The sequence below is a fragment of the Leuciscus leuciscus genome, assembly GCF_965113295.1.
Source record: "Leuciscus leuciscus genome assembly, chromosome: 21".
Taxonomy (NCBI): domain Eukaryota; kingdom Metazoa; phylum Chordata; class Actinopteri; order Cypriniformes; family Leuciscidae; genus Leuciscus; species Leuciscus leuciscus.
In genome coordinates, this window is record NC_138745.1 from 37,460,588 (window position 1) to 37,476,749 (window position 16,162).

General features: G+C 42.8%; 1 protein-coding gene across 9 annotated transcripts in view; it reads right to left on the reverse strand.

The window, feature by feature from the left end:
- Positions 1 to 16,162, reverse strand: part of ryr2a (ryanodine receptor 2a (cardiac)) — a 167,446-nt gene that overhangs the window by 81,149 nt on the left and 70,135 nt on the right. For all 9 annotated transcript variants that reach the window (XM_082152374.1, XM_082152373.1, XM_082152376.1 and 6 more), the window contains 6 exons: positions 13,361 to 13,535; positions 11,155 to 11,363; positions 10,203 to 10,546; positions 1,435 to 1,552; positions 743 to 903; positions 319 to 478 (listed from right to left, as the gene is read on the reverse strand). In XM_082152374.1, the coding sequence (XP_082008500.1) occupies positions 319 to 478; positions 743 to 903; positions 1,435 to 1,552; positions 10,203 to 10,546; positions 11,155 to 11,363; positions 13,361 to 13,535 (1,167 nt within the window). The remainder of the gene's footprint in view (positions 1 to 318; positions 479 to 742; positions 904 to 1,434; positions 1,553 to 10,202; positions 10,547 to 11,154; positions 11,364 to 13,360; positions 13,536 to 16,162) is intronic.

The window sequence follows — 16,162 nt, forward strand, 5'->3', positions numbered from 1 at the left end:
GTTAAGGTCAGTGTTAGGGTCAGGGTCAGTGTTAAGGTCAGAGTTAGGGTTAGGATCAGTGTTAGGGTCAGGGTCAGTGTTAAGGTCAGGGTTAGGGTTAGGGTCAGTCTTAAGGTCAGTGTTAGGGTCAGTGTTAAGGTCAGAGTTAGGGTTAGGGTCAGTGTTAGGGTCAGTGTTAAGGTCAGGGTTAGGGTCAGTCTTAAGGTCAGTGTTAGGGTCAGTGTTAAGGTCAGAGTTAGGGTTAGGGTCAGTGTTAAGGTCAGTGTTAGGGTTAGGGTCAGGGTCAGTCCTTCACCACAGGGTCCTCAGATCTCTCACCTGATAGTAAGTGCTGAGCTCTTTGCCGTTGGAGGTGAAGGTGAGGAGGCCGTTAGCAGAGTCCACCAGACAGCCGATCTCCAGCCCGCTGTTACTGCGGCCCTGACTGGGACTGGAGCACTCGCCCCCCCACACCATGTAGCAGTTACTGCGCTTAATGCTGCACACACACACACACACACACACACACACACATCAGATACTGTTACTGGACAGACAACCTGTACATGCCACACATCACACTCACAAACTACACGAACCAACAGAACCCACATCTATCTATTCAATTTCCATTGACCAACAATAGAGACTTTATTCTATTCTCTATTCAACTCTATTTTAATTTTATTTCTGTAATTCCCAGTGATGTTTTGTTTCTTGTCTGTGTTTGAAACTGTGTCATTGCAGACAGAATCATACCGACCTCTCGTGAACTTTGCCCTTCTCGTCTCCCAGGGTAACGGTGACAGTTCGGACCTTGTTGAGCTCGAAGGCCGGATCATACTGATGGAAGTCTGAGGTCACCCATCCGACCCAAACACTGGAGGGCTCCTGCCCCGGGAAGATCCTCACCGAGTAGTAATACTGACACAAACACAGACAGAAGCGCCACATATATCACAGTGAGCGTGAAGCTGAGGCGTGTGTAGGGTGGGGAATCGAAAAAGGTCTGGAATCGAATATTTGTTATAAAATAAAACGTTCGATACCTCTTATTGATTCCTTTCTAATAATTTCAATATAACTTTAAACCGTTCAAGCACAAGAGACTCTGTTTTCTGTTCTCATGTGTATCAGGATATTGGATCCGTGCAGCTCTTAAAGTGACAGCAGCCTAATATTCCATAACGCTCCTCGTGTAAGTGTTCTTTAGCCTGTTGATTTCTGTTACTGATATTCAGCCACAATTAAATGTTTTGCAATAAGACTGCAAAAAAAAAAAAATTTTTTTACCTTATTGAATTGAAATTAGGAAACGATAAGAAACAGAATCGATAAGAATCAGAATCGAAATTGGAATCGGAATCATTAAAATTCAAACGATACCCAACACTAGTCGTGTGACAGTCTGATGCTGGTCATGTGACAAGACTTTACTGCGTCTCTCTCACTCACCGTTGATGCTTGTATGAGATTCTCACAGTCGTCTCTCTCATCAGCCAAAACCTCCTCTGAGAGACGAGTGCTGGAGTTACTGCTGTTCATGTCGGGCTTCGTTCTTTTCAACATGAACCTGAAACACACACACGTGCAGTTACAGACACAAACATCTTACCAAACACTAGCAGTGGAACGGATCACAGTTCGTACAAATCAGCGCCTCACGGTTCGACACGCATGTGATTCGCGGGTTAACCGCTAAATTTATCAATAGATACCACTATAGAGTGAAAGTTTATCATTTGGATGTGTTTTGTCTTGCCAATTTACACATTCAAACAATTTTAAACGAAGTGAAAATCGAGATTTTGAGACTCGAAGCGCATGCAGAGAGAGAGAGAGAGAGAGAGAGAGAGAGAGAGAGAGAGGGGGAGTGAGAGAGAGAGAGAGAGAAAGAGAGAGAGAGAGAGAGAGAGAGAAAGAGAGAGAGAGAGAGAGAGAGAGAAAGAGAGAGAGAGAGAGCGAGAGAGAGAGAGAAAGAGAGAGAATTTTTTTTTTTTGAATTTAAATTACTCTTTATTACAAAAAACAAAACCAGATTAACAATAAACCAATGGATTCAATAAACATGATTATAAGAAGTGTGCAAAGACCACTTCTCCTTCAACAACAGAGCACACTGCTCCTTTGTCACACCATTTCAAATCAAAACAAGCAAGATCATTTACTGACTTGTAGAAATTAAAATCAATTAAAATTCTGGCTTTCACAAGAGCAAAAAACAAAACAACAACATTCTGTCCAACTGTCCGTTCAATCATATTTTTCCTGCTCATGTACACTGCTAATTTAGCTTGACCCACAATGAAATTCAGTAATTGACATCTATTACATTTTTTCCTTACATATTTAACACCTAAAATGAAACTTTCATTTGACAAGGTTTCATCCAAACAATCAAAAATACTCCTTAATACACTGAATAAAGGACTTAACCTGGAACACTCCATAAAAGCATGAAAGACTGTTTCCCTCTTAAAACAAAAAGGACACTCAGAACTCACTTCAGGGTTTAACACAGAGATAAAGGCATTGACTGCAATTGCACCGTGGAGAATCCTCCACTGCATATCTCCAACTCTTTTTTCTAACGGTGGTTTATACAATGTTCTCCATTCGGGCTTAACCCCCTCATCTAATTTTAAAAAAGAACGCCACGGCGTATCCACCTTGTTATTCAATAATTTCTTGTTAAAAACCAGAACACAAGCTTTGTACAAGTTTTTTCCATTAGTTGAAAGAAAATTTAAACACAATGATTCACCTGTTTTGAAAAAAATCCCCATACAATCATCTAGTTTAGGTAATAAAATAGTATCTGGAAAAAAGTCCTCAGCATTAGGAATCTTTGCCCCTGTATGAAAGTCTGTTAGAGATTCCCTTTCCTCAGCTGATAAAACAGACCTCAACTTTGTCAATAATTCATCAACTTTACGAGTGGAAAAAAAACCAAGATGTAAAGCAGCTTGCTCGGTGTTCATGAAATTGGGACCAGCCACCTTTACCATACGACCTAGTGTAATGGTCTTAGATTTACATAGTAAATGACTTAGTCCAGGAAATTTTTGGTCTCTGAAAGAAATGTCCAATCGTCCTCCATGGATTATAGGCTCATTCAACAACCAAAAAAGAGAGTCCGAAGATGATGTCCTCTGATGATTAAAAAGACTCCAGACTCTAAAAAGGTTGCGATAGAACACTGGGACATTGGCAAGGTCCAGTTTTAGAGGGTCCATCAAAAACAGAGCTCTGTCCAGCTGAAAACCACCCAAACTTTGTAAAATAGCACAGGCAGTAGCTCTCCAGCCGACACGAGTTGATCCAGACAGAAGTTTCTGTATAAATTGCAGACGAAAAGCTGCTGTCCTGCTCTGCAAATTCACTAACCCCTGACCACCTTCCTCTTTAGGCAAATATAAAACACTCTGAGAGACCCAGTGTAGCTTATCCCAAAAAAAATCTACTAATAAGGCTTGAACATCTGATAAAAACTTTTGAGGTGGATCAATACAAGCTAGCTTATGCCATAAGGATGAAGCAACCAAATTATTAATAATTAAAATTCTCCCCTTGTAAGACATCTTTGGGGTTAACCACTTCCACTTTGCCAATCGACCCTTCAGTTTGTCAATAACACCGTCCCAATTTTTCTGTATGATACTCTCATTACCTAAAAATATTCCTAAATACTTTAACCCTTCTGTGTTCAAATGTAGCCCTTCAGGGAACTTTAACCTTCCTCTCTCCCATCTTCCAGACCACAGCTTCGCTTTTTTCCCAATTCACCTTAGCGGAAGATAAACCTTTAAAATCATCAAGTAATTTCATTAAAATATCTATATCTCTTTGGCATTTAACCATCACAATCAGATCATCGGCATAAGCTGATAAATGAACAGTGCAATTAGACCCAGCTATTTGTACCCCACTCAGATTACTCCTTATCTGTTGTAGTAGCGGCTCTATGGCTATTGAATAGAGCATTCCTGACAAGGAACATCCTTGTCTTACACCTCTTTCAACCTTGAAAGGAGTGCATAAACCACCGTTAACCTTCAGCAAACTCTCAACATCAGTGTATAATACTTTTATCATATTCACAAAATCTTGGCAAAACCCAAATGATTCTAATGTTTTCCACAGGTAATTATGCTCGACACGATCAAATGCCTTCTCTTGGTCTAGAGAAACTAGAGCACAATCTAAATCAAATATCTTGGAGACATCTAAAAAATCCCGCAATAAAGAAATGTTATCGAAAATAGACCTGCCAGATACACAATAGCTCTGGGGCCTCATGTATCAATCTTGCGTACGCACAAAAACTTTGCGTACGCCAGCTTTCACGCTCACGGTCGTATGTACTAACAGTGAAATTAACGCGAGAATGTGCGTTCATCCACGCCAATTTCATGTCTGGCGTACGTACATTTCTCATTGTTTTTGTCCGTTGGCGACTCTTACAGGCAATGAAGTGAAGTTACAAACATTACACAACGAATTTTCGTTCTACAAGTCTATCGCACCACCACCTGTGGGAAGCATTGCTATTAATTTGCAATTTATAAAATAATTGACATAATATTGTCACACGAGCATTATGGGAATATTCTATCAATTATGCAATTAAGTAAGAACATATAAAAGCATATGCAAACTGATACAACCCTTAGTCTATGGCAATGACAGCTTTGGTTTAATGTCCACCTTTATATCAGACCATTTCTTTTTATGGTCATTTAGGGTAGACGGTGTACAGTTGAGACACCTTAAATAACTTGTGTTCGCAGCAAGCACAAGTTGTGATTTTTGCTGTGCGAGCGTATTAGAGTCCTCTTTGATCGTGGGAAATTTGAACAACGGACGCATCTCCGATCCGAAGATATCGGGGAAAGTTTTTTTTTTTCCTAAGATATGATGTTCACTTCACCATGCACTCTCCACAATGAATAGCTTTTTATCCCTATATGACTGTTAAACATAACTGGTATCACCACAAACGTTATTCTGTGCCCTAAAAACGGACATATTTCATGGTACTGTGTCATGCAAGGTAATTGCAAAATCTAGAGAAATGTGCGAGGTGGCCAGCGGGGGATTGTTGAGACACATATCTACTGTACCCCCGATAGAGTTCTATTAGGAAACACACTGTTTAGTTGTTCAGTGTGATGATAACAGGTTAAACGTCGTAATTAGCCAGCATAGGACGCAAATTAAAATAAAATTAGATATTTGTGATATTTAAACTGTGTATTATTAAGAAATATTGTTAATATCTTGTTCCTGCTTTATACATTTTAACCAGTGCTAATTTAAATAAAATGAATGAATATAAATGGATGAATAAAAAAAATGTTGCCCAATTGTTATTTTCTTTATTTGTCTTTATTTTTTATTATTTACAATGAATGGTTAGTTACCTTTACATCATTAAAAATGGGTGTCTCAACTGTACCATGCACTGTCTCAACTGTACCACATATTGGTACAGTTGAGACAAAGTTGAGACAAAAAGCACCTTATTTTTATGATCTAATTGTGGAAAATATAAACTACTTGTAGGAATTATTGATTGATAATATCTTAGTCTACAAGCTAATGAAATGTCATATGGCATGTCATGTGGAAATTCACTTCTTTTCAGTGTCTATTTTTGTGTGGAAAATCAAAACGCAAAAAGTGTCTCAACTGTACTACTCTACAGTGCGACTTTCAGATCCCACCGGCATCAGCCAAACTCTCCCACTCATATTTTTTCCTTTTGTTATTAATTCCGGAGGACAAAGTTCCAAATAATTTTTTTTTTTTTTCGTTTCTACCTCCGATAGTAGCACCTCCTCCAATTCACTTTCTGTAAAGTTTCGTTTCTTGCCGCCATTTTATTACTGTTTTCTTTTGCCAAAGTGGACTCATTACCATATTTAAATTAATTTAATTAAGGGAGGAGACTGGGTGGGGCGTTGTGCTCGTGCATGTGCGCTCAATTTTACGTTAACTGGGATGTACAAAGAGAATATGCGTGGGATCCTTCGTACGCAGAGATTCATACATCTGGTTTTTTTTGTGCGTACGCACATTTACAGCTTTGTCCGTACGCAATGTTTTAGTATGAATTCAACGCAAGTCTTTGTACATGAGGCCCCTGGTCCGGGTGAATGATCTGTCTCATCACCACTGACAATCTTTTCGCCAATAATTTAGAGAGTAGTTTGTAATCTGTACATAAAAGGGACACAGGCCGCCAATTTTTGATCTCTGTCAAGTCTCCTTTCTTTGGGAGAAGTGTAAGGACTGCTCTGCGGCAGCTCAAAGGCAGCCGCCCTTCGATCAAACTCTCATTGAGCACTGCGAGCAAGTCCTCCCCCAACACTGTCCAGAATGACTTATAAAAGTCGACAGGAAGACCGTCAATGCCGGGAGCCTTTCCCGACTCCATACCCATCAGGGCTTCATGCAATTCCTCTAGGCACAAGGCCTTGCTGAGTTCCTGGTTGTCTTCTTCGGACACCCCAGACAGGTTTTCCAGAAAACCACTACCAACAGCAGGCTCTGAGTCACATTCACCTTTGTACAGTTTTTCATAAAAACAAACAGCTCTCTTTCTAATATCAGTGGGATCAGTTAACAAAAATCCAGCTTCAGAACGCAAAGCATGGATTAACCTTTTCTGACCATTCTTTTGCTCTAAATTAAAAAAGAATTTAGTTGGCGCATCCATCTGATCAATTTGCTGAAATCGGGACCGAACCAGAGCTCCTTGTGCTCTTGCCTTTAAAAGATCACTAAGCAGAGTCTTTTTAATTGAAAGAGCTTCCAAGCATCTATTCTCCCCCGTTAATTCAACTGATTCCTGAAGCTTTAATATGGATGTCTCCAAGGTTTTCATATCTCTTAACGTCTGAACAGTGATGTTTCGAGTGTGCTGTTGACAGAATTGTTTAATCTGAGCTTTACCATAATCCCACCACTGTTTCAAAGATTGAAAGTGACTTTTTGTGGTTCTAAAATTAACCCAAAAATATTTAAAAGAATCCACAAAATTCTTATCATACAACAGGGAAGAATTTAAATGCCAGTAGGCACTCTTTGGTTTGATAGAATTCAAAAAAAAGTTACAACACACCATACTATGATCGGAAAAACTTACAGGTACAATAAAGCATTTACTAAAAATACCACATTGATGTTTAAAAGTGTAAAACCTGTCTAATCTTGCTAAAGATAGCACATTACCCCGATTATGGGACCAAGTATATTGTCTCTGATTGCCATTGAGATGTCTCCAAATATCACTCAACTCATGTGTTTTAATCACTTGAATAATTCTCTTACGTGAGGGTTCGTGGGGTTCAATATGATTCCTGTCAAGTTCTCCCTCAGTGCAATTAAAATCTCCTCCTACAAATAACCACTCTTCACTATTACAATTTTGCAAGATTGAATTAAACTGATTTAAAAACAAAATCCTTTCAACTCCTGCAGTTGGAGCATAAACACAAATAAGTATGAAGACGTGATTTTCAAATAAGGCTCTAACCTTCAAAAGCCTACCTTTTATAATTTCATCGATATCATAAGTAACTGGTTTAAAACTTTTAGAAAATAATATAGCAACCCCTCCACTTACAGCAGTGTTATGACTTAAAATTGAGATTCCATCCCATTCTCTTGTCCACTCAGTCACATTATGTACATCACTATGAGTTTCTTGAAGAAAAACAATATCTAGTTTTTTTTCCTTAAAGACCTCATATATCACTGCTCTTTTCCTAATATGTCTTGCACCATTTACATTCACAGATGCAACACTGATTTCAGCCATGAAAGGTAAAAAGGAAAAGAAAAAGAAAAAAGCAGCTAACTTCACAAAATTCTTATTTTTCAGCTCCATCACTCAATTCAGTGTTAATTTTTCTCACTAGTTTTTTCAATCTGTAAATTTCTTTTTTGGTAAATGAACCTTCAGCCATCAAATACCGTGTCTTTTCAATGAACTGTTTTAAGTCAGGAAAATATTCATCCACTCTCACTCCTCTTCTGTTTTTAGTTGACTTAAGAAACAGTTTAATGTCATCTAGTTCATAACAACGACTCATGTTTTCAATTTGCGATAGCGAAACACTACAGTCCGACTCACTGTCACTCTCTGACTCGCCCTGACTTTCACTTTCGATTTTGTCCATTTTCTTGCCAAATCCTAAATCCCCGGTAATTACACTGCTCTTTCTTTTACGCGGCACCTTAAATATCAAACTCTCTTCACCACTGCCCGTATTCATGCTTGTTTCACCTATTACAGTCTGTTCCCTTCCAATACCGCCCAACGGGACATTTTGGCCTTTAACGGACTGTAAAGTCTCCAATTCATTTGATTCCTCATTGACAGATTCTCTTTCTACGCTTACATCTGGCTGAACGTTTAGCGGTTCCTCCACAACTAAACTGTCCTCGGTTTGCTCCGTCACTAACGCATCCGACTCAGCATGCCCCCCCGCAGCTCCCGCTGGCTCGGGAGGACCAGTCGTGTCATCCGTAACAATTAGCGTTTCTTTTCTTTTCTTTTCGGGACAATCCCTGATTAAGTGACCTACTTTATTACAGCCAAAACACTTAACTTGACCAGTTGTCGCAAATACAACATAATCAAAATCATCAATCCGATATTTAAAAGTAAGATCCAGCTCAACATCGTCTCTCACAATCATATAAACAAATCGTCTAAATGAAACAACATGCTTTAGTAATGGGGATCCGCTTCCAATTGGGATTTTTTTGATCGGGGATACTAATTTGCCGTGACGAGAAAGAGACTGAATTAACACTTCATCGCTGATAAATGGAGGCACATTTGACAGCGTAACTTTTTTAGACGGCATTGCAAGAGGAAGAACATGTATAAACAACCCATCGACAACAATTCCTCGCTCAACTAACTCATCTGCTTTTTCTACTGCATTTAAAAAAATGACAATAGCACTATTCATTTTTGATGCCGACAGAATGCTCTCATGCCCAACAATTTCTCCTATGGCCAAGCAACAATCCTCTACACTCACAGCCGACGCCACCTTCACTGCATGACGCCGCGTGAGTGTATTCAACACCCGTGCACCTGGGGCCGCCATGTTTCCTTACAGGTAGCACGCGGCCCAAACCGCACCCCCAGCACAGATTAGCAAACACTAAAATAACCCCACCATGAAGAGAAAAGAGGAAAAAAAGAAAAAAAAGAAAAAAAAAAGAAAAATACACCAAAAAACGATGTACCTTCAAAACAACAAAGAGTACAGAGGGAAAACTCCACGCACTCACCGCACACTCCCGCACTCACTCCACAAACGCCCACGCATGCGCACGAGAGAGAGAGAGAGAGAGAGAGAGAGAGAGAGAGAGAGAGAGAGAGAGAAAGAGAGAGAAAGAGAGAGAGAGAGAGAGAAGAGAGAGAGAGAGAGAGAGAGAGAGAGAGAGAGAGAGAGAGAGAAAGAGAGAGAGAGAGAGAGAGAGAGAGAGAGAGAAAGAGAGAGAGAGAGAGAGAAAGAGAGAGAGAGAAAGAGAGAGAGAGAGAGAGAGAGAGAGAGAGAGAGGGGTGTTTCAGACAGCGCTCACAACCGAACTGATTCCTCTTTCACGTTCTCTTGCCCTTGAACCGACACATACACACACAATTATGTCTAAACACCCGTCTCGGCAAGTTCTCTCGGTTCTGTCATCAGTGAAGAGTTTAAAGTGTCAGTTTATTCGGTCTTAAAGTGACAGTAGCCTAATATTCCTGCTGTCGTCTGTGTCATTAATGTTAATAAAACAACAAAATACAGCTTTAACAAAGAGGAAACTATATTTTATTTCTACAGTGAACAAATAATGTTTTTACATTTAGGCTTAATTATTCACTTCTGTGCCTGAACACTACTGTTACACTTTGTAACTTTGTTATTTAGTATTCATCTCTGCTTGTAATTTGTTTATTAGTTCTTATTTTATTACTGACTGTTCACTTGTTTTTAATAATCTTTATCAGTTAGGCTAGTAGTTTGTGATGTGGTATCGAAGTACTTCAAGTGAGCTTTAAGTAATAAATATATATACATTTATATCCGATCCGTGGCACAAAAAACGTAAATGGTCCGAATCGTGAATTTTGTGATCCGTTGCACCACTAGCAAACACATTATCATCCACACCAAAAGCTGTTCCCCTGTGTGTGTGTGTGTATAATCCACCTCTGTTTGATTTTGGAGGGTTTCTCCTGGTTGTGATCTTTGTGGTTGTTGAATTCGTCTCGATCTCTGTCGGGCCCGTTCGAGCTCACGTGACTGTGTGGCGTTTTCATCAGGACCTCAAAGTCCGACACCGTCTCGAAATCCTCCAGATCTCTCTTAGGAGAGAAGAAGCTGCCGTTAGCCGCTAGCGTCCCGCCGGGCGAGCGTGCGAACGCCTCCGAGCACTCGATGGGCATGCTGAGACGGTAGAACATGATGTCAGTGTTACTGTTCTGTGAGCCAAACGACCTCTGGGTGACCTTTAGGCACGGCGGGCTCTCCACCGTCCCGTCGATCCTCGTGACCTGGAAAACACACACACAGAATCCCGTAAACGCTCAGAATGGTGCGGCTCGTCTCAAAGTCAAGTCAGGTCAGCTTTATTTATACAGCGCTTCTTACAATACAGAATGTTTCAAAGCAGCTTTACAGAGATAACAGGAGAATAATGCAACAAAGTTTGTTTCCAGAAGAAAATAGCATCACAGTCCACCTTAAGTAAGTTCAGAGATGGTTCATTTTTGTTGTAAAAAAGTCATTAATTTAGTTAATTTATATATATAGCCGCTCTGGAGAAAACCGTGATGTCATCGTCCAGCTCAGCTCAGTTCTCATATAATGCTGTCAATGCAGGCAGATCAATAATATTGTTGAATATTAAATTAAATGTCCCCAACTAATGAAGCCAAAAGCTAATGGCGACAAAGGCGAATAAAGGCGACAGTGGAACCAAGACTCCATCAGTGACAGAATGGAGAAAACCCTCGTGAGAACCCAGACTCAGTCGCTCAGTTCTCCTCTGGCCAACGAACCAACAGTGTATGATTATGATTCAGGCAGCATTACAGGTCAGAAGTCAGATTGGATTGGAAAATTCAGAATATTGTTTTTATGGACTCGTGTGACCTCTGACCTCTATGTGCTCGTGGTTGAGCGGCGCGGGGATGAACTGAGGCAGTCGTTTGCTGATCCACATGGTCAGGTCTCGGTTCATGTTGACGGCGAAGGGTTCGTAGCCCTCCTGCAGGCCACAGATGGTGAAGTACTTCAGCGTGCTCACGTCTTTCCCGAAGTTCATCCGGCCCACCTGACAAACTCCCAGACTGCAGACCGGGATGAAACCTGAGGGAAACACACGTCAATCATCAACACTGCTAGTGCTCATAGTGATGAAACCACGGGGTTTAACTCATACACACACACACACACACACACACACACACACACCTGCGGAAGAAAGTGCAGAGTAGGATAATGTCGAGCAGGTTAACTAAATCCATAAAAATGTATATTACAAATGAATAATAACTATATAGAAATTATCAAAGGTTCTGAGTTTATGATTTAAATTAATAACAAATATCTGAATATCACACACACACACACACTCTCTCTCTCTCACACACACACACACACACACACTCTCTCTCTCTCTCACACACACACACACACACACACACACACACACACACACACACACACACTCTCTCTCTCTCTCTCTCTCACATACACACACACACACACACACACACTTTCTCTCTCTTACACACACACACAGTGATGATTTTATCATCACTGCATTGGTTACCTATAAAGTTCCGTATTAATTACAAGGTATTGCTACTGACTTATAAAGCCCTAAACGGCTTAGCTCCAGTCTATTTAACGGATCTTCTATCGCCCTATAATCCATCGCGCTCTTTGAGATCACTAAATTCAAGGCTTTTGGTCATACCTAGGATATCCAGAACCACCAAAGGAGGGAGAGCATTTTCACATTTGGCTCCAAAACTCTGGAATAGTCTTCCTGATACTGTTCGTTGCTCAGACTCGCTCTCCCAGTTTAAAACTAGATTAAAGTCGCATCTCTTCAGCCAGGCATTCATATAATCCTACAGTTCAAACTACAATCCGGCCTCTATCCAATGCCAGAGGAGAACTGGCCCCCGACTGAGCCTGGGTTCTCCCAAGGTTTTTTTTCTCCATTAAGGCACCTGATGGAGTTTTAGGACACCATTAGGTCACTTGATGGAGTTTTTCGGTTCCTTGCCACTGTTGCCTTTGGCTTGCTCAGTTGGGGATATTTTGGGGATATCTAATTTAATTTTATCAATCAATAAATTCCTCTTGAAACAAACTTTGTTGTATTATTTTAATTTAATACTGTGAAGCTGCTTTGATGCAATCTGTATTGTGAAAAGCGCTATACAAATAAACTTGACTTGACTTGACTTGACACACAAACACATACACACACTCTCACACAAACATACACGCACTCTCTCTCACACACACACACACACACACACTCTCTCACACATACACACTCTCTCACACATACACACACACACACACACACACTTTCTCTCTCTCTCACACACACACACTCACACACACACACACACACACACACACACACACACACACACACACACACACACACACACACACACAAACATACACACACTTTCTCTCAAAACTCAAAGGATTTAAGTTTATAATCTATTTTAATAACAAATATCTGCCAATATAGTAAAAAAAATTCAAACTTAATTCAAAAGGAACATACGATTATTTTTCGGTCGCAATTGGCAGATATTTGCTGTTGTTTTAAACAAAAACTCACTTAATTTTAATACATTTCTCAGAAAAAAGAAGATTTTGTATCTCCAGACATCTTCCAGGTGTATCTTCACATGAACATACTGAAGAAGAACAGCAGTGTTTGTAGTGTAGTTAAAGCAAGACTGCAGTTTCTGATACTCTCGCACATGACAGAGATACTGCTGACATCACAGAATGAGCCAGATGTGCTGACGCATATAAACACACAGTGTGTGTGTGTGTCAGTGGCCAGCAGGTGGCGCTGATCTGATCTCTGCTGCTGCTCATCTGTGATACAGCAACATTCACCTGATGCTCACGGGAAACAGTCGTTTACGAGACAGAACAGCTTCTGTAACACACTTGATGTTGAATGGTTCCCAACATTCTTCAAATAATACAAGTTGGAACAACATGAGGGAGAGTAAATGACTACAGAATGATCAACCAGAGCTGTAGTTCAACAAAGTGCTAATTTCACACAGCACGCAGGATTATCATCACACGTCACTCACCGTCCCAAACTTCAAAATCTTTGAAGGCGAGTTCTGAGCCGGAGTCGTCGAGCAGCACTTCTCCGTTGAGCGTGAACATGATGGTTCGCTCGTTCATGTCCACCATACACCCGACCACGTCTCCTGACGCCCAGGAGCGGCCGAAGTGCTCGTTCCCCTGGTGCCAGCGCTGGGCCTGCACACATGTAACGGGGAAAATAAATTAATTATGAATTGTGCCAAAATGCCTGTTCTAGTTGTAAAGCAATTTCATTATGTTAAATGTTAACGTGTATTAAATACATCTAAGTAGAGGGGATTTAGAGACACCTGCAAGCGATAAGTGATGTAAGAAATGTGTGACGTCAGCAATTTTCTCATCAGTTCCAGCCAGAGTATGTGACCGGTGTGTGAGTGTGAGTGGAGTGTGAGTGTGTGTGTGAGCGGAGTGTGAGTGTGAGCAGAGTGTGAGTGTGAGCGTAGTGTGAGCGGAGTGGAGTGTGAGCGGAGTGTGAGTTTGAGTGTGAGCGGAGTGTGAGTGTGAGCGGAGTGTGAGCAGAGTGTGAGTGTGAGTGGATTGTGAGCGGAGTGGAGTGTGAGCGGAGTGTGAGCAGAGTGTGAGCGGAGTGTGAGTGGAGTGTGAGTGGAGTGTGAGTGTGAGTGGAGTGTGAGCGGAGTGTGAGCGAAGTGTGAGTGTGAGCGGAGTGTGAGTGTGAGCGGAGTGTGAGTGTGTGTGGAGTGTGAGTGGGTGTGAGTGGAGTGTGAGTGTGAGCGGAGTGTGAGTGTGAGCGGAGTGTGAGCGGAGTGTGAGCAGAGTGTGAGTGTGAGTGGATTGTGAGCGGAGTGGAGTGTGAGCGGAGTGGAATGTGAGTGTGAGCGGAGTGTGAGTGTGAGCGGAGTGTGAGCAGAGTGTGAGTGTGAGTGGAGTGTGAGTGGAGTGTGAGCGGAGTGTGAGTGAGCGGAGTGTGAGCAGAGTGTGAGTGTGAGAGTGAGTGGAGTGTGAGCGGAGTGTAATGTGAGTGTGAGTGGAGTGTGAGCGGAGTGGAGTGTGAGCGGAGTGGAATGTGAGTGTGAGCAGAGTGTGAGTGTGAGCGGAGTCTGAGTGTGAGTGGAGTGTGAGTGTGAGTGGAGTGTGAGTGTGAGTGGGAGTGGAGTGTGAGTGGAGTGTGAGTGTGAACTGAGTGTGAGCGGAGTGTGAGTGTGAGTGGAGTGTGAGTGTGAGCTGAGTGTGAGCGGAGTGTGAGTGTGAGCGGAGTGTGAGCGGAGTGTTTGTGGAGTGTGAGTGTGTGTGTGAGCGGAGTGTAAGTGTGAGCGGATTGTGAGCGGAGTGTGAGTGGAGTGTGAGTGTGTGTGTGAGCGGAGTGTGAGCCGAGTGTGAGTGTGAGCGGAGTGTGAGCAGAGTGGAGTGTGAGCGGAGTGGAATGTGAGTGTGAGCGGAGTGTGAGCGGAGTGTGAGTGGACTGTGAGTGGAGTGTGAGTGGAGTGGAGTGGGAGTGGGAGTGGAGTGTGAGCTGAGTGTGAGCGGAGTGTGAGTGTGAGTGGAGTGTGAGCGGCATGTGAGTGTGAGTGGAGTGTGAGTGGAGTGTGTGTGTGAGCGGAGTGTGAGCGTGAGTGGAGTGTGAGTGTGTGTGTGAGCGGAGTGTGAGTGTGAGTGGAGTGTGAGCGCGGAGTGTGAGTGGAGTGTGTGTGTGAGCGGAGTGTGAGCATGAGTGGAGTGTGAGTGTGTGTGTGAGCGGAGTGTGAGTGTGAGCCGAGTGTGAGTGTGAGCCGAGTGTGAGCAGAGTGTGAGTGTGAGCGGAGAGGAGTGTGAGCGGAGTGTGAGTGTGAGCGGAGTGTGAGTTTGAGTATGAGCAGAGTGGAGTGTGAGCAGGGTGTGAGTGTGAGCGGAGTGTGAGTTTGAGTATGAGCAGAGTGGAGTGTGAGCGGAGTGTGAGTGTGAGCGGAGTGTGAGTTTGAGTATGAGCAGAGTGGAGTGTGAGCGGAGTGTGAGTGTGAGCGGAGTGGAGTGTGAGCAGAGTGAGTGTGAGCGGAGTGGAGTGTGAGCAGAGTGTAAGTGTGAGCAGAGTGGAGTGTGAGCGGAGTGTGAGTGTGAGCGGGGTGTGAGTTTGAGTGTGAGTGGAGTGTGAACAGAGTGTGAGTGGAGTGTGAGCAGAGTGTGAGTGGAGTGTGAGTGTGAGTGTGGGCGGAGTGTGAGCAGAGTGTGAGCAGAGTGTGAGTGTGAGCAGAGTGTGAGTGTGAATGGAGTGTGAGTGTGAGCGTGAGCGGAGTGTGAGTGTGAGCGGAGTGTGATCGGAGTGGAGTGTGAGCAGAGTGAGTGTGAGCGGAGTGGAGTGTGAGCAGAGTGTAAGTGTGAGCAGAGTGGAGTGTGAGCGTAGTGTGATTGTGAGCGGGGTGTGAGTTTGAGTGTGAGCGGAGTGTGAACAGAGTGTGAGCAGAGTGTGAGTGGAGTGTGAGCAGAGTGTGAGTGGAGTGTGAGCGGAGTGTGAGTGTGAGTGTGGGCGGAGTGTGAGCAGAGTGTGAGCGGAGTGTGAGTGTGAGCGGAGTGTGAGTGTGAGCGGAGTGTGAGCAGAGTGTGAGCGGAGTGTGAGCAGAGTGTGAGTGAGCAGAGTGTGAGTGTGAGTGGAGTGTGAGTGTGAGCGTGAGCGGAGTGTGAGTGTGAGCGGAGTGTGATCGGAGTGGAATGTGAGTGTGAGCGGAGTGTGAGCAGAGTGTGAGTGGAGTGTGAGCGGAGTGGAATGTGAGTGTGAGCGGAGTGTGAGCAGAATGTGAGTGTGAGTGGAGTGTGAGCGGAGTGGAATGTGAGTGTGAGCGGAGTGTGAGTGG